Source organism: Melopsittacus undulatus, chromosome 6 (genome assembly GCF_012275295.1).
Source record: "Melopsittacus undulatus isolate bMelUnd1 chromosome 6, bMelUnd1.mat.Z, whole genome shotgun sequence".
NCBI lineage: Eukaryota > Metazoa > Chordata > Aves > Psittaciformes > Psittaculidae > Melopsittacus > Melopsittacus undulatus.
Genome location: NC_047532.1, coordinates 83,897,138 through 83,918,455, shown reverse-complemented (window position 1 = coordinate 83,918,455; position 21,318 = coordinate 83,897,138). Strand labels below are relative to the sequence as shown.

Sequence of the window (21,318 nt, the reverse complement as noted above, 5' to 3'; positions counted from 1 at the left end):
GACGGCTCCTTCCGGCGCGGGTCTTCCGCTCCGCTCCGGCACAGCGCCCCCTACCGCTGCGGAGGGCGCTCAGTGTGCCCGGCGATGGCGGCGGTGGCAGCGGGCAGGGCCGCGGCCCACGGGCACGGCGAGAGCGGTGGCGGCCGCGGCGGCAGCTTCCTGGGGCCGAGGGTGCCCGCTGAGGTAGAGGCCATGGCTCGGGTCCTGCAGGACATGGGCAAGGAGACCTTCCGGCGGCTCCTCAGAGGTACGGCCCAGCCCGGCCCCGGGCATCCCACCGCCCTCGGTGCCCCGCTGCATGGTGTGGGGCAGAGCCGGAGGGTAGCGCCGCGTTCCGTGGGGAAGGCTGGGACAGATGGAGGGTGCTCTTCCCGTTGCTTTTCCCTACAGGAAGCTGAAGCTGAGCGTTGTATTCATGACGGGTTTTCCTGTGTGTATTCTAAAACCCCGTGAGGTCCGTGAGAGCGAGGAGCTCTCACTCTTCTCTCCCGGCTCAGTCCCAGAGCCAGCGGTCGAGTCACGGTGGGATTGTGTCACTCAGGGGAAAGCCAGAGCCCCCGTGGATGCTGTGCAGGAGGAAATGAAGTACGCTCGAAGTGGAGGTGTTTGCCTGGAGCTGGGGCTGCAGTGATTGATAAGAATGGTTACATCCTTTATCCATGGTGCTAGACATAATGTAACTAGAGAGGTTTTTCTTTGTGAGGCTCCTGCCTGCGGTAAAGCAAGAAAGTTGAGTTTTTCTCAAGGCACCTTTGACCACCAGAATCAGAGTTACTTGGCTGAGTAAAGTATTTTATGCAATATAATTGTGGACTAATCCAAGAGTTGATAAGTAGGACAAGAACACAGCTCTGAGGAGCCCAACTGCTGCACAGACAGGGTAGTGCTGCAGCCTGGAACGTGTATTCTCGCAGATAACTTATTTTCGGGCAGTGCATCCAGGGCTTCCTTACAGTAATTGAAGGTAATAAAGCAGATGTATAGGTAGAGGCATGGAACAAAAGTAAATAGAGGTGTTGAACCATATTTGCTGTCCAGTGCAGAGATAATGAAGACCAAAAAGTTATATTGGTGCTAGAAAGCCTGACTGTCCCCTAAGCTCCAACTGAGTTTTATTTCAGTGTGAATTATTGCTTACATTTAGGTGTGCAATAAATGCTTCCTGCTGTAGGGGGAACAAGCATACCTTCTGAGCTGCCTGAAGCCGGGGCAGGTGCTACCACAGGGATTCATCCAAGTGCCCAGGTTATGTGAGGTTGGCAGAGATCTCCAGTTATCTTCTGCTCTGACAGCTTGCAGGGCAGTGGGTTGTTCTTCGAAGGGTTAATAGTCTTTGAAGACATGATGGGTTTCAACCCAGTACATCTGAATTGCTCTGGCATTTGCACCAAGTTAGTTTTTTGAGACTGTTGCTGTTATACTGCTAAATCATAACAAAATGAGATGTGGCTTCATATACCTGCACAGTTCACAGTGTGAAAAGTGCATATACCATTAGCTCAGGGTTATCTAGCCTGTGTTATTGCAGGCTCTGCGAAAGTGTCATTTGCTTCCTACCAGGAGCAAATGACCCAGCAGTGAGATTTTCTTGGGATAATTTGGGCTTATTCTTTTTATTTTCTACTTCAGATTGACTGTTGGAAGTGTTGTGACAGTTGATACTTCTGAGTTCCCTGAACTGTACTGAGTAAAAACCATCTTGTATTCTAGGGTAATGTGAGTAGGTTATAGAAGATGATGTGGACTTTTAACTAATTATTAGGGTTAGTCAACAGAAAAGCAGACCACTACTGTCATTAAATCTGTCTAGTTGTCTAACTATAAGTGACCTGTTGCTCTTTGAAGAAACAGATCAAAGTTGTACTTAAGTAGGTAAGTAAGCAGCAAGCTATTTCCTGCTCTGTGCATGGTGTTGTAGGCAGGCTTCGGTGCTGATCTGTATGTGGCCTTTCCAGCAGACTCAAAGTCAGTTTTGTTGTCACAGAGCAGAGCCTTTTTCAGCATGGAAAGCATGGTACTAGTACTACTAGCATCTTGCATGCCCTCGCTACTTGTGCAAAATCTACCATGTACGTAGCACCAGACAAATTCAGTCAGCAACATGACTTGTTAGGGGAGAAGCTGCTGCCTGAGCACTCGCACACCATCCAAGGAGTTGCACGTACACCACCCGGCATAACTGCTAGGACAAGAGTGCCTTCACAGCAAGCAGCTCCAGTGAGCACATGGGTGCTCCTTTCAATTCCTTGTTCACACACATTCTTGGGCACTCTTCCTCCTCCTTTGGACACAACCCGCTTCGTACAAGCCTTTTTAGTCCAGTGGTGATTTTTTGGTCTGGGGTTTTCTAACACCTTATTGGATTCATTCTCTTGTCTCCATACAGGCAGGCAGTTTACTGTTCTTATCTTGCCAAGTTATAGCTTCTACTGATGGTTGTAGCCTCCTTATCTTCTGCTTTGTGCTTCTTGTGGACCTGCTAGTCAGCAGAGCACAGACACTTAAAAAGCCCTAGACCTATGATAAACATTATCTAAATGGTTAGCAACAACTAAAACATCAGTGTGTTATCAAGTTCTTCTCACGCTAAAGACAAAACACAGCACCATACTAGACAGCAAAACACAGCAACATTCTAGAAAGATCACTAAGAAAACTAACAGAAAGCATATCTAGGTAAAAGTCCACAGCTTACAGCCTAAGGCTGCAGCAAATCTAGCTACTGATGTAGCAAGTTGAACTGAGCAAACAGCATACTAAATCACACAATAGTTTAAGTGACTCAAAGTATTCAAAACTTATTTGAACTAACTAACATTTGAACTAACTCTCAACATGGAATGATCCAAGACTTGCCACTGAATTTGGTGCACATAAAAACGTGAAAAGCAAAGAGAGTTTATCCAGAATTAGAAAACAGGAGCCAATGGAACTCACCGAATACCAAGAGGAAGACTGTCAGTTTGATTAAAACTCTTTTTTATTTATTTCCCAACATTAATATTAAGCTAATATCTTAGTGCTGGTTTTCAGTACCACTTGGTGGACATTTTTAACTTTTCATGTTTTATTCACAGCACTAATACGGCTCACTATAAATGACTAATCTAATGCCCTGATCCTGCAATGGGATTGTGTCAGTAATCTGTTTTTCCCACAGTAGGGCTTCCTGTGGCTCCAGCAGCCCTTCCAGGCTGATCAGGGTGCAGGACAGAGGCTGACGTGACAACAGAAATTTATATAAGCCAGTACATACGTGGAAAAAGAAAGAGTAATTGAATGATGGAGATTGAGATAAACCCACACCAGTTATTAATGCATAATGTTGCAACACAGGTTAACTGTCATTTCCTTTCAAGTTTGCATTATCAGCAGTTGTACAGACTACAAGACTTGAAGGTTTAATTTTGTCTTCTTGTCATGTAATCCTTAGTCTCTGCTGAAATTGCAAGATAATGACGTAAAACGTTGGAGAACATTGTTGAATCGTTTGCTCAATTCCTCTCTTATGCTGTGTATCAGAAGTGTCATTAAGCATTAAGCAGACTTCTGATGTGAACACGTTTGTTCATAGAAGCTCAAGCTGGAATTCTACCTGTGAGCAATAACTTTTGTTTTACTCTTTTTGCATGATAATGAAAGAAATTTCATCAATGAAAACATCTTCCATTTTGCAATGCAAAAGAATTAATCCGTTGAAGTTCTCTTGGTAAAATGTTGTGAGAGTGACCTATGGGGGTGGATGATCAGATGTATGTACAGAAACCTGAAGTGGCAGTTTCACGTCAGGAAAAATGTCAGTAGAGTAAGTCAAGTAAAATCATACACATTTATGCTGATGTTTGCGGACTCCAGGTCTTCCTCTTTTTAAAGGCATCTTGCTTTGCTTTCTTATTCACAGTCACTGTTAATGCGCTGGAAGGAAAAGACTGCAAGGAATCTGTCAAGCTTATTGCTGAAAGCACTAATCTCTCAGAAGAGCAGCTTGCTTTCCTCATTTCTGGCATGTATACCCTCCTGCGAGAGGCATTGAGACTCCCCTTATCAACTTTCAAACAAGAAGTAAGTTCTGGGAGTACTTGGGAGTCCTGATAAGTTAAAAGCTGCATCAGACAGGAGTTACCACCTAAAACCTATTTGCCAGGGTGGGGAGCTACACATAAAAATGTTCCAAGTTAAAGTGGCTGGAAGAAACTTAAAAATCTAGAGGTTATTGTTCTACTTGTTACATAGGTTTACACTGAGCTTCTTGGAAGAGTATTTAAGCTTTGGGAGAGATCTTTTTCTACTTCAGCACCTGAACTGTGCCTATTTGTTTTCACTCTTAAATTAAACCCCCAAAAGAAATTATTGCAAAGTTATTTCCTTGGCATTAACTCTCTTACCATAACTGTGTGTCCACACGTACCATTCTGTCCACACTTACAAGTCCTTGTATTTGTCTGCCTGCCTTTCCTCATGCTTCTGCCTTAGAGGAAGGAAGGTTGCATGGCTGGAACAGTGGAGTGAAAACTGGGAGAAGGTTTTCCTGCTTCTGCTGTGGATGTTCTGTATGAATATGGGTACATATGCCATGTTTCTGACGCCTGTCCCTGCTTCATGGCTATTTTCTTTTTCATGTTACTTTATGTAACATTTCTTCTTACTTTATTTTTATGTGAGTGAACCACTTCTGGGCTTACAGCACTGTTCTCTTGTTTAAGATACTGTTTTCATATTTACCCAGGCATGCTGGAAAATCTCATACATTACAGGAAGCATATTGAAAATATGCTTTTAGTACTCAGAGCTTATCTTTCACCATTTCCTTTCTGTTATCATAGTTTAAACAAGTTACAGCAAAACATTTGAGAATAAGGGTACATAATTAATTACTCTAAAAAAAGAATGTTATAGATAGCTACATAAAGGAAATAGCAGGGATGTTGTTTTGAAAAATAAAGGCTTCCAACAGATTTAGGTCTTTAAAATTAGTTTCTCACTACTTGATTGAGGACTTCTGGAAATTGTTCTCAATATGTAACCTGTCATTTCAAGACTACTGGCACTTGAGATTAAGACTTTTGGGGGGAGATAGCAAGCAGGTAACCAGTATTAATTCACCAGGTAAAAAATGATCTTTCAAGACTACATCCTGTAAAATCTCACCTTCTTTGTCTTTCTAGGTTTTTAAGGAAGACCTAAAGGAGCTCAGGTATGCCTATTTATGCATGCAGAATACATTTGTTACCGAATGCCATGTGAAGCCAGAGGTGTTGTGTGAGATTTGAGTTAGCACCTAGCATGAGCAGTAAATTTCACATGCTGGGGAGATTGGTCTAATTTAGACTGTAATGTAGGTTATGCAAATGTGAGTGACCTTCTCTCTGCCATCCCCACCTTGCTCTGCAATATCTTTTAACATGCTTGGTAGGGCATTTCAGAAGCTAAGAAACTGCCCTACTTTTCTTCCTTCTTTGAAAGGCCAATGATAAAATGTTCATGACATTCTACCACCTTGTTCAGCTGTGATCTCTTCTGCCCATTACTCCAGAAAGCATAATGATTGTTACAGACTTCATCAGAATCAGTGTCAGCTTTTCCAGAGCATCTCTCAGTAGAAGTTCATATCCTAAAAGCTAGACCTCAGATGATAATCATCTCTATAGATTTTTCCTTATTTCCATATTCAGTAGCAAGGAGAGAATAACAGCAGTTGCTGGTTTCATCTGTAGAGAAACCTCTGCACCAAGGCTCAATTATTTTAAAATGCTCATTTCCCATATCTCTCAGCATCCTGATTCCCACCTAGGAGAAATAGATCAGTATGTTTCTACTTCTGTCTTTTTTCATCCTTATTTGTCTGTTAACCTGCACATTGGCTTTCTCCTCAGACTCTGTTCTGCAGAGTCATAGGTGTAACTCATTTTGTGAGCAACTTCAGGCAAGTTAAAGCTGCGGATTTAGACATGTAAGTGGTGAAAGGTGTAACTGGAGCCATGATGAAAGGTACCTGGCTAGTTGGTACAATTTTGCCTGCAGCTCAGTGCTGGAGTTTGCCCTGCCTTTTGTCTTGTGAGCTAAAATGCAAGCTGCTTCCTCTCCCAGGTCATGGAGTTCACACCCAGGTTAATGTAGGTCAGTAAGAAATTGAGGAGTTGCTTTTGACCCAGTGGGAGCTGGTGTTCTTGGGGTGTGCACAGGCTGTATTCAGTGTGATTAAGAGATAATGAAGAGCACTGAAAGCTCCGTGCTGAGCTCTCTGGATAAATATTCCTCTGTTGAGCCGTGGAGAAAGTTGGTGTACAGGAGTGCCAGAAGTCACTGGTTGGGCTGACTGTGTTACACTGGCTATGTCTAGAAATACAGATTCCCAGGCCTCCGTCCCTGGCATTTGACCACACTTTTTGTCATGTGCATGAAGAACACACAGTGAACAGCGTGTCTTGGCATTATTGGCACCCAGTTTGGGCAGGAATTTTGCATTCTTAAGGCAGAAAAATGGCTTATTTTGCTTTTTTTGTTGTGTTGACTTTTAAAAGGGTTGGGCTCTGGGTCATCATCAAGCTGAGTTAAGTGATATGCTTTCAGGGGAAGTATAAGTAATGTTTGCAGAAATAAAGTCATGTCTCTTCTGAAAGACAGACAGACACATGCAGCCAAAAAAGCACTGTCTAGTTCCTCCTCCTCACTTCCCGCTTTGCCTCAGATGACTACCTTCCTAATATGCATTCAGTTTTATCCAAACACCATTTAAAAATGTGTTTTAACCCCACTTCTTCCATTAAGAATTAAAGTGCTGATAATTGCTGTTTCGTCTTCCCACTGTGTGAGTTGATGAGTTGTTTTTTCTCCCATCATTAGACACTGTAAGCTCTTTAGGACACATAACTTCCCTGTTTGCTTTGATTTTTCTTTGCTATACTGCTGTGTATCTCAGACCACTGGTGACTAATGTCTCTGGGCACTGATGCATGTCGAGTGCTGGATTGAACTGTGGCAACAGCAGTAGCTCTCTCACTTGTCCAACCTGCCTCTCTGTAGGAGGTTACGGTCCCTGTGGCAAAGACAGCTGAACAGATAGTGTTTTCGCTGCAGTCTTTGCAGTTCACAGCCTGATATATTGAACTGGAAATCAACAGCAGCTTATTTGTGAGGCAACAACAGTGTCGGAGGAATGGTAAAGTACTGGAGAGATACAGGGTGGATGGGGTGAAAGTTAGTCTAGGCGACCGGTTCTCATGGTCCCTATCAAATCTGTGTTTGTCCTCCCCATCTTAGCTTATGCTCCTTTTGTAAGTAATCTTAGCTACAAGGGCCTCTGTTCTTGCTTTTGTAGGGGCAATTCATTCCATCTTCTTTTCATTACACTTCAGGTGAAAGTGAAATGGGTAGGTCTAGGTTTCTGAAAGCATGAATTGCTGGCCTGCCTTCTGCACTTGGCAGAGGCATCACTAGAACTTTTCTTGACTGAGAGAAGTTAAGCAAATACTGTTGCCATACTAGGTAGGACAGGAAGATGTAATACAGTTTTTAGGGTTCTTGATATAAAAACGTAGGCTGTCCTTTTGAGAGCCTAGACTGAGTCAATACTGAAGTGCTTATGGCAGTTTTAAGCAATGGAAGATGGAAAATGATGACACATTTTTGTGTTCTGTAATAGATGCTTTTCTATTTTGGTATCTAAGGCCATATATTTGTGGTTACAAAAAAACTTAACTATTTTGTATTGGTCTTCTCTTTAAGGATACCAGAAGATTTCATTGTGGACTTCTCCAGTATAGTCTTTGGAAACAGGTTTGTATGTTCATGTATCTTGCATTGTGCCTGCAGCAGGGTTGCACAGAGCTGTGCTGATGTAAGTCCCAGGCCTATTGCAGGAACAGCAAAATTCTCTAAACTGATATGAGCAAGACCTGTCCCATTGTTTTGATTCAACATAACATGATGTCCATCATGTGTGGCTGTAAATACAGCAAGTAGCTTTCATGCCAATTTCCAGTTTTGCTGTGATAATCACCCATCAATTTTTATAATGCTCTATGGGCTCTGTAAGGTGCATCAGTACATACAGATGAAAATGCATTGTAGAATTAAGCATTTTAATCATTGTTATCATTCAATGTAAAGCAAAGTGGGACTTGCTGTGTTGGAAGGCAAGCTACATATGCCTTTTACATACTGTGGTTTATGGAAGCTTTCACAGACAGCATTTAGTCAAATCTTTATGTACAGTTGAATTGGGAATTCACACTGGGTGACTTGATGACATGAATGAGATATCAAATGCTCTGATAGCTGTAATTCACTTTCTAAGCAGTAGCTTCAGAGGAAGTACTGAATCAAGAACTTTTTGAACCACTTAGCTCTTTTGTCCCTTCTAGGAATTCTTTTTTTCTGTATGGTTCTCTGCTCAACCATATTCAGTTTATTTTACATCTGGAAATTGCTTGGAGTTTTTACATATGCAGAACTTTTCTCCTTGAAACTTGAGGTCACTCAGCACATAGCATCACTAACCCAGTGCTGCTCCAGATATTCTGCATGGAATCCCAGGAATCATAGTTGTGGTATTTCAGTTACCCTCACAAGGGTCTGAATGCTGCTACCAAAGTTAAAAATACTTTTCATTTCCTTGGTTAGGATCTTGGCTTAAAGCTAAAGGTTCTTGGAGTAAAAATAAATTCAGCCTTCTCATCTTTTTCTTGCTCTTCTGTCTGAATTATAGGTGTCAAGAATGCAAAATTCATGGTTGCAAAGTGGAAATATTGTTTGTGGTGGAGAAAGAAGATAAATTTAGATGTCATTTGAAGCATGCATGATTGTCTGTTTTCTGCTGCAAAATCACGATGCTGGAAAATTTAGCTTTTTCTCATTTCAAAAGCTGTGATTATCCAGTGTAATCTTGTTCTGTGTTTTGAGACCAGAGAAGAGTACCTCAGATTTGATTTCTAGACAGATCTGCTTTTATAATCTTAAATGTAACACTGAATCATACATATGCTTATTGAGTTGTAAATATATATGATTGTGATGGTAAGAGAAGTATTAGCATCTGATCAAAAATTCAGTATAAGCTAGATAACCCAGAAAAATACATTTTTAATACTTTTCCTGGCATCTTATCCTGTTTCTGCAATTTTGCTCACTAAACAACAGCTCTGAAGTACTGGAAATTTGTCATTTGTACTTCAGTGTCTCCAAGCTGGGTAGACCAAAAAGAAAGAAAGACTTGCCCCATTGACACCATAAAATAACTGCAGAAATTGTAAGGTGTTTAAGGGAAAAAATAATCCTAACTTCCTCTTCTCTGAATGTTTGTAATAAATGTAATGCTTTCTCTTTTAATAGTGTAGTTTTAGTTTCTACCGGGAGGTTGCATTCTGTGTGCCATTTGTCAGTATTTCACACATACATATTTGTTCATTCTCGCTGTTCAGTGGCCTGCTTGGCATGTCTTGTTCTGTGCATAGGGAACCATCCAGAATTTGTCTTTAGTTTAGAATTGTTAGGTCAGCTGCTGCTCCACATTCTCTAATGTTTCATTTTCAAGTGCTCTTCTGTTGCATCCTTTGGCAGATGATGTTCTTGTCACCAGGTGTATCATCCTTTCCACATATAATTTGGATGGTCTCTAACTGATCATGGTGCTTTACTTGTTCTAACTTCTGCCTAGGCACTATGTGCTGACAGTACATTGCAGCTGTTGGCACAGAGTGTTTACAGAATGTAATTATAGTCTGTAGGTTTTGGATAGAAGATCCATTGAGTCTTTTCTACTCCATTTTGCTTTTCCTCTTAGAACTCAATGGCTTGATTAATGGCCTGTATAATTTCTGTATGCATGTTGGCCACTATGCACATTCTGTCATCCTTACAGGATTCTTGCTGTTCCAGCTGTGATCTTGTCCAAGCTTGGAAGGTGCTGACAGAAGCTTAAACTAAGCTATAAAAGCTGTGACTCTTTCTGAGGGAGTGGTGCTGAACTACAGTCCTGACCAGAACTAAAGCCTTGTGGTTTGGCCACAGAAATGCTGTAGCTTAACAATATTCAGAAGCTTCACCTCTGTTTGGGCATTGCTGATCTTCCCCACCACTGCTAACTAAAACATCTTCCTATTTTCTCTACTCTTTCTTCCCACAAAGTACTGGAGCTGCACTGAATGGATGGTCTTCCATTGATGGCAGTTAGCATGCCTTAAGGAAGCGGTAGCCGTGTGGCTATTTTTAGGCATTCCCCAAATGAAGTAATGCTCCTGCAGCAGCTGCCACAGAGGGAAAGGCCTGTTCTTACTGTTTAATCCTGTTAATGACCATTCTAGACTCCAGCTCCTCATGGTTGCACCCAGCTGTCATAACCTACTTCCTATCTTGTAGCTGACAGTGAGTAAGAACCAGATGATCTGTTTTTTTCTGCTCATTCCTTTACCGTACTATAAGGAATGTGTCACTTCTGACACCATCCACCCCCCCGCAAAGAAAAAAAGGATTAATTCTTTCTTACACTGCTGTTGCTAAATGCAAGAGTGTTGGAGGATCTCAGTCTGCCAGTCCTGTGGACCTTACCAAATCATTAATCCTTCTGGGATCTGCCTTAAAGGCACCAGTTAACTTGCACACAAGAATCTGAGTTGGGATGTTAAACTGTCATTCCTGCAATCCTGGATTTGTTCAGAGAGGATTCCTTTCTGATGTAAAGTCTCTAATTAGATTATGTCTAGCACCATGGATAAAGGATGTAACCATTCTTATCCTGCCCTTAGTGGAAGTACTGGAGTAGCTTTGAAATGTACTGGAAATAACTTCAGGATGCATGGGATGAAGGTACTTCTGAATGTATGTCTAAAAATGGGGGGTTGTTATGGCTGTGTATCAGATTTGGCTTAAGTTACCCTGAGCTTAAGATGCTGTTAAAATTTCAAAGATTGTCAACCATCTGAAGCTGAACCACTGTCAACTGTATCTCCTCACAGGAATAAACTGAGGCTGGATCAGCCTGTTTGTTCTTGCAATATGTGTAATAAATTCAGGCCTTGGCTTCTCACTTGTTAAACTAGACAAAAATCTTGAAGGTTGTGCAAGGGTTGGCAGTGAGTGTTACGTAAGGACTTCAGAGGTTGTAAATTGTGTTGGATTAGCAAGAGTCACTGTGATTATTTTTGTAGGTATGCTTCCAAGTACACTCTACTATTACTATATTTTTAACATTGCTGCTTGCTAATACCAGATGCTTTCTGCTGAAGGAGCACAGTGACCTTATTCCTACTTGTTTGGTCAAGTCACCAGTTTCATCCCTGCTTGCTTTGTTGCTGTTGGACCTGCATGAAGATAAAGATGCATTTGCAGATCCCTTTCTAACCTGCGCAGTTGTATGTAATTGAAGCAATAGAAATGCCAGCCATTACAGTGACTCTTGCTGAACTTTAGAATGACATCAGTTTACTGGAATTACACAGAGTCACTTGCTCTTTTTTTTTATTAACATGGACTATAGTTAAGCATAGGAAAAGTGGATAATCTGGGCACAGCTTTCCTAAACACACAGAACCTCTACTCATTCAGACCTCTCTAAATGATTATAGATGTAGGAAAGAAACAAGTTCCAGATCAGTTTGTTCTAAGGGATCTTATTTTCTGTTTAGATTGCTGTTTGTTTTATTAATTTGCTTTTCGGTCTCCCATTTCTCATCTACTCTGTAGGCGTCCCACTTCCGAAGGCACAGCTCTGATACAAGGAAGTAGGCTGCCAAGGGTCCAGGACTTCAAGTGGAGAGTGGACGTAGCTATATCCACAAGGTATAAAAGAGAATCCTGCATGACCCTAGAAATTACTTTGCCTAAGGACTTCTTGTGCTGCTTAAAAATGTGAATAGTGTTAAAATGTACCTTCTATAAGGAACTGGCATGCAGCATTAAAGGGTAAGATATGGAGGGGATTTTCTGAACAGTGTAGAAGTCAGTTTGTATACAGGTTGCTGCTGTTAACATGGGTTGCCAACAGATTGCTGCCTTCATCTTCTACTAATGTTACTTTTGAGCTCCTTATTTGTTTTGATCTCTAAAACCTTTTTGCTAAGAACCATTTAATTCAAAGTCTGAGTTTCTTTCAAAATTTTGAAACTTGATGGAGCTGATAGAACTCCATGCACAGGTCCTCAGATATGATGGAATAAATGAGATGGATTGACCCTCACACAGCCAGCCAAGCTCTCACTGCAGCAGGGAAGGGAAATCATCTATACAACTTCTCAAGCAGACTATCATTTCTGTTTTGCATATGATAAATAAAATCTCATTACCTGTACAGTCTGCTATACATACTACAAAGAGAAGCTTTGGAACAGCACCGTTACACTGCCATAGTTACGCAACTTGTCAGTGATCTCCTAGTTTCTTTCACAAATCAGGAGCAAAGGTCTTTGTAATCATCCTGTCTGTGCCTGCAGTGAATAGCTTCTTGCCATCTGCCACAGCAGAGGCAGCTGGGGGATGACTCTTTGGCTAGGGCCAGAAGGAAATAGAAACATGTTGTCTGTGCTGTTCCTGGTCTTTGTCTTGTTCTAACCAAGATGACCAAGGTGAAAGAAATTAGATGATGATCCAGTATTTGTCAGTAGCATACATTGTTAGCATGAGTGACTTCATATTGCATACATTGTTAGCATGAGTGACTTCATATTGCATACATGAGTACCTGCATCCGAGGGAGAGTCTCTTTCCCACCATATTTGAAGCACCCATGGATCAAGGATGGTCTTCCTGAAAGTGAGAAAAAAGGCTCCTGAGTTGCAGTTGTAATGGCCACAAGCTACTAAGAGATGTGACTTTCAGATGAAGTGCTGTAAACACTGCTGCATAATGATACCTGTAAAAACAGGTACCACTATGCAGAAAAAAATCTGTATCTCTAAGAGAGCAAAATGTACAGATAAACATCCTCAGGCACAGTGCTTGCAAGCTGCAGGCAAATCCTATTTGTTTTCCAAACACTGGAGCAATACACTGTCCTTTTCTATTTTCCTTCCTCTTACTTCTTTTCCAGTCAACCTCCCCCCAGGATTTCTTACTTATCATCCAGCACCAGTCTCTGTGAAGAGGTATGGCTTCTGGCTGTAATGCCTTTCAGTACCTGAGCAGACTTTGGCAGGGTTGGTTGATGAAAGCTGCACAAGAATGACTCATTTCCCTTTCTTGGGTCATCAAATAAAATAACATCCCACAAATTTAGGATGAAGACTGGAAGAGCTTGATTCCCTAAATGAGATGGGGGTTGAAAGTATTGAAGGGATGGAAAGGATTAATGCGACATGGTAAACTACATAAGAAAACTGCGTATTATTACTAGCAGTGCTTGGTTAGCTCTTATCCTTACCATAGTTCCACTGAACTATTATTTAAAATTAAAATTGCTCCTAAACTCACAGTTAACTAAACTATTAAACAAATTTGTAGTCTCAATACTGAGGTAAACTGGACATGACTCCCATGCTCCTGAGTTGCCAGCCAGGTACAGGTCTCTGTGATTGAAATTACTCATGTTCTATGTAAAGCCTACATGAACCTCTCAACTTGCTGATGTACAGTGCTGTACTCATCCCACTGCCCATGTCTATTGCTGTAATACTAATCATGTAAATAATTTCAGTTCACTGGCCCGTGCACTTCAACCATCCATTCTGATGATGTTGAAGCTTTCAGATGGGACTGCTCATCGCTTTGAAGTAAGTCTGATTACTATAATAAATTAAAAAAGAAAAAAACAAACAATATCATTGAAGTTCTTTTTAACAGTTTTTACCAGTTCTTTACTGTTTAAAATGTTAAAGCTTTTGTAAACAGTACATTATCACTCGTTAGTTTTCTTTGGAATCCTCCATGCTCAGAGTGGCTGCATATAATGAAATGCCACCCCAAATCATTTTATACCTTGTTCCTACACACATATTGCTGGAAACTCATTTGCTACAGAGCATTAATTACTAAAAACCACTGTTGTGTAATACCTGGTTTGACTAAAAAATAGGGGTTTGTTATCAACTGCAACCTTCACACGTGATGGTGGTTCTTGAGGGCAAGAAAATCACTGGGATAGTTTATGTAATGTATGATACAGGTCTAAAATGGTAACATTCTCTTCTGGGGCAGAGATAGTTTTATTCTTCAGTAAAGTTCTTGCTGCCAGAAAGAAAGTAAAAGAACCTCTTTGCTTTTTTCCTCAGAATTAGTCAGTGGCAGTATTCCTGACGCTGTACATAAAGGCTTGCCAGAAGATGGCATAAACTCTTCCATATTTTTAACTTTTGAAAAGGAATGCTACTTGTTCTATAAATAACATGGTGGTGCATACAGGAATTCAGTGCACAGCAGGCGCTGTTACATTTGAACTCTCTAAAGATTTTGGCTTCAGTTCAGGTGTTAGTAGTAGTCTGGAGGAAGCACTAAGCACTGTGGGTTGAAAGAGGAGGACTGATTTTACTTTTACAGTGTTTCACAAGCAGGCAGCTATTGAGGAAGGCACAAATTCAGTGTTACATTGCAAAGTGTTGAGATCAAATTCCCTTGCTGTGGACAGTCCAGCTCAGGGCATCCCATGCACTCTGAGGTCTTCCATGGAACTGAAATGATGCCATGGACTTCAGGATAACCCTTTACAACAGGGTGAGTTTCACTTGTGAGAACTAGTATATATTCTTAATTGTCTAGATTTGAGTCCTGTATATATGTCAAAAGTGAAAAGGATGTGATGCTTTCTGATGCATTTCTGATGCATATGGAAAATGAAAATCAGATGTTGGATTCCTCTCACACAATTGGTATCTGTGCTGTAATAGGCAGAAGGATTACGAAGGACTCTGTCAAAAGAACTGTATGTCTTCAGTGTTTTCAAAGAAGTAAATTAGTCAGTGCCTTGCAGAGCAGGCTGGAACTAGCTAGACTGCTGCTGGTACTCACATGAGCACATGTTTGTGCTGCACTAACGTGTCAGCCAGTCTGTGCCTGCACTCAGATGTGGTTCTCTGTCTTACCAAGTAACAGATTTCTATGCATTTGGCTTCTCAGGCTTGAAGTGGTAAAGGGAAGTCCATTAGTCTCCTGCACGACTGAAAATGTTTTGTGTACTTTAATCAAAACCTTCGGCCTCCCACATACAGGCAGTGCCCTTTGCTCTTGAGGTTGCTGCCAAGTCCTCGGTTCCTTTCTCTTGCAAAGTTCAGGCAAGCAGAATATCAGGAATTTATTGCTTGAGAATTCTTTAGTCTCTGCAACCTTCCAAGTGTCTTTATATTTCCTTCCAGTCCGTAACTCACTTCACCACAGCAGCCATCAGTTTACATTCTGGAGTACGTCCTTTCTCACATCAGGCAATGTAGAATATGTATTAGGTAGCTGTCATTTCTGGGCTTTCCCACTCTCCCTTTTTACCTGGATGATTTCCTTGAATTAATGGCATTTTCCTAACCTCAAATTTTTTAAGTCTAAATAAAAAACCCTAAATAAGTAAATGGGGTTGGCACTGTGGCACGTCCCAGTCCCTAGGCATGTCCTTGTGACAGTTCTCTCATATTATTAACATGAATATTCTGTTTCAGGTGCCAGTTGCAAAGTTTCAAGAACTGAGGTACAACGTTGCCCTTATACTGAAGGAAATGAACGACTTGGAGAAAAGGAGTGTACTGAAGATCCAGGACTGAATGCGTTGAAACTGGGATTTACAGATCTGAAACCACCCTCAGCGTGTTTGGTGAATGGCAAAGCAGGGAAGCGTCACCACTTTGCCTCTCTGAACTTTAAAGTGGCATTTATGGCATTTATGATGTCAGCTGTAAATATGTTTTCATTTCAAGCATTAAAAGCACAAGGTCTTTTTGTAAGACTTAGGAAAAAAGCAAAAGCAATTCTCTGAAAAAGCATAATGCTGTTTGTGAGAATTATTGCATGATTCATCAAAACATTTTTTAAATAACAGTCTTAATAGATGTAAGAGTCATTTATTTCTGATTGTGATTCATCATTCTCAGTATTTTTGAAGGCTTGCTACCGGAAGCCCCGTCAGTGTGTAACAGAAGAAAGCTCTGCAATACCTCAAATAAAAAATGCAGCAACAAAAACCATGCACTCCTGTGCTCTCATATGACAAATGAGAACTGGAGTTTTGCGTAAGTAAAAGTGCTTCTGGCTTCTCACTGACGGAGTTATGGCTGTGGGTATTTAAAGGCTAATTTTTAAGAAAATTGGAAGTCTGTGGATCAAAAAAGTTGAGTTTCCAGAACTAATTCCATGGAATTGCACAAGTGGAAAGGTACAATGTAAGTCTTTATCTGGTTGATCAAAATGGGCTAAACAGCGGTAATCTCATAGATTTCTAACTGGAAAGGCCTGCTTCTTGTTTTATGTATTTCCCATATATTCAATGTGAACAGAATCATCTGAATTACTGGGCAGAAACCTCTGGCACTGCAGTCATAGCAAATGGCAGGAGACAGTGATCTTGTAGTGTCTCCTACAAGAGACATCTTGATATACAAGATCACTGTATACTCATTAATAGTGCAAATCATACTCCTGGGATAAAGAGGCTGCATACAGCTTCTGGTAGGAAAGTCATGGGTGTGAGAATACCAAGCCACCAGGCCAAGGAAACTGTTACGCATAAGCTGAAGTTGCCTGTGTTGGTCAGGCAGTTGGACTGGATGATCAATGTAGGTCCCTCCTAACTGAAATGAACATTGTATTTATTTGCCCCATGAGTAAATCTTGGAAGAAGTCCCTTAATTTGAAACGTATGTTTTAATTCTCATTTAAATGCCATGGGACCACATGTATGTCCCTAAGACTTTTGCCAAGAAGAGGTGCATTCCTCGGTCATTGCCTGAACAAGCTTTCCCCAGCAGCAAAAATACAGAAGCTGTGAGCAATGGCCCAGTGACAGCACAAGCCATGGGCCCTAGAACTATTGGATTTATCCAGCTGCCAAAAGCAGTTTAGAAACCATGTGCCATGACTGTTTTTCTCAGTGGCTCATTCTAGCTGCTTTTAGGGGTTTTACATCAATAATACCACCCATACTTCTCACTCTTGGTTTTTGTGACTGTAGAACTTGTCTTTATCTCCCTTACTGCCTGCAGAAAACTATTGAAATTAAACCCATGGATTAGGAGGCCTTTTACACTCCCACAGCTGTTTCTGTATGAAAGGATGAATTGGCTCTTGGATTTTAAGAATCACAACAGGTATAAAATGACTTCATTGTATTAGTGCAGGCTGCTGTCAAAGAAGTTCTTTTTAAAAGCATGACAAGGACAGCTCAATAGCTATGGTCCAGAAAGCTTTTAAAACCTCTGCAAGAATGTGTCCTGTAGTTTAAAATAAACCGATCAGCCTTTATTTCAAACTGTTCCATTTGCTTTGTAGGCTACTCATCAATAAGTCTGAGGCTTGATCCATACTGCATCTTAACTACTGTGTTCAGGTTACACCAAAGCATGTAAAGAGGAGTTAGCTCCTGTAACTTCAAATGGACTGCAGGTTGCATTAATGTGATGGGGTTTTTTTTCTTTTAGTTTGTGAAGCTTGTTTATCTTATTTCTGGAATTCCATTATCACAAAATGTGATACAAAACACACATTCTTGCATTCCTTGTTACAGCCTTTTCCCTCTGAATGTTCAGGTTTATTGGTTTCAAACTAGAAAGGAATCTCAACTGAGACCACAAGTGAAGTCTTTACACACAAATGGAAGATCCTACTTCACAATTAAAATACTCCAGCATTTGAATTCCACTGCATTTCTGACTGCAGCCCTTTCATTTCAATAAAGAACAAAAATGACCTTCTCAGAATCTGGGTATGCTTGAATAGAAATTATTTTACCCAGCTCACTCTAGGTTTGGTTACACTTCAAGGACACGCCATGAACCCCCCTTTCTGTACAATGTGAGAAAGATACAGCTTGTATGGGATGCTGGCTGTGTTGGTCCTGAGCTCTTGTCAGGCTGATCACCAGTCAGTCATCAATTAGGAAGGGAGGAGGTTTGTGTTGGGAAGGACAAGTATTTTTTTTTCCTCTTACACACTGTTCACAGAGCAACAGGTAGCAAGGACCTTTCCCAGCTTCTATCAGTAGTGTTTCCTGAAAAACAAACCTCAGTGATGCAGTTGCTTTCTCTATTTGATGGTGTCATGCATTTATTTAAACTGGGTAATGTGTTTGTGAATGTCTTAGTTATAGCTATTTTCTAACCTGTGGTGTAGGAACATAAATTTCCCCAGTTCACTTTTTCTTTCATTTCCTTTACAGTATATGGAACATTATACTTTTGCTTTCAAGATTAATGTGTCAAAACCTATTTAAAATAGAACTGGAACTTGATTGTTTCTCAGTGTTAATTGTGTGCGTATAATAGCAGAGATGCCCAGCACATGCAGGAGTAGTCATTGTAGGCAGAATGCAAAAGGAGAGTCAAAGACAGTTGCCAGAAGTCATTCAGAGACTCAGTGGCAAAATAATACTAAAGAACTCGCACATGTTCACTTCCCGCTCTCTACCCGTCTGTCAGCACTGCTTCTCAACATACCGGTCAGATCTCGCTCTTTTATTTCCAGTTGGCTCAACTCCACAGGCCATCAGTCCAGATCTGTTCTTGCCTATGGACTATTACAATGTGTGCACAGCACTTGAAAATAACAAGCCATCTGTGGCTGTATTTGTGATGCAAGTTTTCTCATCCCTACTTCCAGCAGAGCAGGAGCTCTGTCGGCATGACTAGGAGGTCAGAATTTCACACTTGCGTTAGTTGAGTAGTGAGTCTAGAGGGGAAAGAAATAGGCTGGTTGGTTTTGTGGTCTCAAAATCTGACGCAAGATTATAGCTCCAGAAGGCGGCTGAAGAATATAGTCATGCTCTCATCCTGCCTGTTGTGCCAGCCATTAACTGCTGGAAGAAGATCAGTATTGTGCTCATTGTCATTAAAAGGAAGAAATTAAACCTCCCTTTGCAGAAAACTCATACAAGGGAGATGTGCTTTTGCAGAGTGAGTCACCTCCTAGCTTTAACTTCTGCTTAAGTGAGGGATAAATCGTTCTTGATCTCATGAACAATGCAGGTAGGTAGGGAGTTGCTTTGGGGTTTTTTCTGCTTTTTGCTTTTTTCTTTTTTAGCTTCCTAATCAAGTACACCTCATGACCCACTGCTGCTCCAAATCCATGAATATATGTATGAATGTATGAAAACTCCACGCTTTCAGGATGTGTTATATAAAAACACCCCAGCATATCTAGATTGAGTATGTACATTCAACTTACACAGCTGTTCTTGCTAAAATAATCTTTGCAGAGCCTGGCCTGATGTCAGAATCAAATATTTTGTAGATGCTGATTTCTAGTGAACAGTAAAGCGGTATCTTGGCTTAAGAACATTTGCCATTAGTGATTGTACAGTTCACTCTGTACCTGTCACACCCCACAAAGTACTAACATTTACCAAACACCACACGTACCAGGAACTAGCAGAGGCGGGGCCAGCTGGTTTCCTCCCTAAGAAATCACAGCCTTGTTGCCCACAGGCCATCCATAATAAGGTCTGAACATTTTTTTCTGGCTTTGGATAAAGGACCGTGCTCTGTTCACCCTCCTAAACACACAGCTCCCACCACGGGAGTAGTTCATAAGTACAGCTGCCCTTTTCTCTTGAAACGTTTCAGCCACGTCCCTGCTGCTGTAAGAGAATTCCCAGAAGTACATTTCACAGTGCTTTTTTGAGAGTCATGCCAGTCCGGAGCGATCAGCCTGTCAGCAAGCCCTGTGGATGCCTTCATACATTGTAAATAGAAACTGGGGAAGTTCCTTTCCGAGCACAAATGCTGATCACATTTTCCACAACAATCTATTTCCCTATCTTGAATTCATGTGCTGCTAGAAATCCTGCCTTTGTATGTGTCTTATCTCTTTAAGTGGCTGCAATGTAACTATGTAAATACTGGTGGCATATTCCTGATGGAGAGATTGTCATTGCATTGCTACTGGTAACCAGCGGTTCTGTCACTTTCCCTCGCTTGAATAGGCTTTGACTCATAGTGGTTTTCAGTGCAGTGGTTATAAAATAACACATTGAGGGGCTGCCGAGGCTATTTTGCAATAGAGACGATTGCTGACCTCAAAGCTACAGGAAAAAGTCTTTCTTTGTTCTTTTATAGTGATACAATATATCACTTGCTATATTGTGCACCTGCAATTGGTAGCCATAGTTACATAGTTATTGCATCTTGGGCCTGGGACAAAATGAACCTCTTGAAACAATAAGGAATTCATGGGTAAAACTAGATCCTGCTCTTGTTCAAAAGATTAAAGGAGGACATTCAGAATTGGTAGTACTAAAGGATGAGTTATTTGACAGTTTGGCCAAGTGATCATTTGATTATCTAACATGGCAATAAAACTAACTTTTAAGGTGTCCTGAAGTGAACTGCCTTCATTATAATACTAAAAATCACACCCACAGAGGTCAAAAAGTCTCAGGCCCAAATGAAGACCTCCTCTCTGAGCATGTGTAATGATTAGAAGGAACAACACAGCAAGTATTACATGTAGATTAAACCCAATCATTGTAACTGGTAGTGTGTTACCTTGTAACTCGTGTATATAAATGTAAGGAGAAAGCCAGCACTGGTGAGCTTGATTTGTGGAGCCATCCACTGAGCAGGCAAGCCTGAACAAACCCAGGACCTCTGCTGAGTGCACGAATTTGGGTTATCACACAGCAGGCACAAACAGTATGAGTTTTTCTTGCATGGAAGTTGGGGAAATGAAGTCTGCATTAGTGAGCATCAATCTGTGGGGAAAACCCCATCCTTCTGAGCTCCAGTTCTAACTCCACCTGTTCAGAAGCATTGCTTAACTGAAACTTTAAGTGCTTCAGATGTCCCATCTTTCTTTGAATTATCTGATGGCAGGCTGAGCTACACTTTGGATTATTGTGTGATTTAAGCTACGGCAGAAAAAAAATACCAAAACCAGCTGTTATTCTATTAAACATTTTCTAATTAAAGGACTTACCTGGGAATAATGGTTGGATGTTGCCCTTTCTTTTCAAGATCCCTAAGGATGGAGTCCAAACTTTTAGCAGATGCAAAATGTCTTCTTGTCATTGAAGTTGAAGACAATTATTGAGGGGTCTGACAGCCGGTTTCTGTTTCCAGGTATAACTTGGACTTCCTGTATTATCCCAAAGTTGCCTACGCATGGACACATAAACATCACAAAATTAGCCCTCCTTATTCTGGTGGATGTTATCAAGAGTTAAGAGCCAGAATTCAAGTGGCTTTAAATTACTTTTTTGCTTTA

The 21,318-nt window shown here is 41.0% G+C and overlaps 1 protein-coding gene across 1 annotated transcript; it reads left to right on the top strand.

Annotated features, from left to right (window-relative positions):
- The first annotated feature begins 66 nt into the window (after nt 1-66).
- COMMD5 (COMM domain containing 5) lies at nt 67-18,354 on the top strand. Its single transcript, XM_034063825.1, has 7 exons — nt 67-247; nt 3,902-4,062; nt 5,166-5,194; nt 7,726-7,776; nt 11,680-11,775; nt 13,625-13,700; nt 15,570-18,354. Exons 1-7 carry the CDS (start codon nt 85-87, stop codon nt 15,669-15,671), a joined length of 678 nt encoding a protein of 225 aa, XP_033919716.1. The 5' UTR covers nt 67-84; the 3' UTR covers nt 15,672-18,354.
- Nucleotides 18,355-21,318: the final 2,964 nt, after the last annotated feature.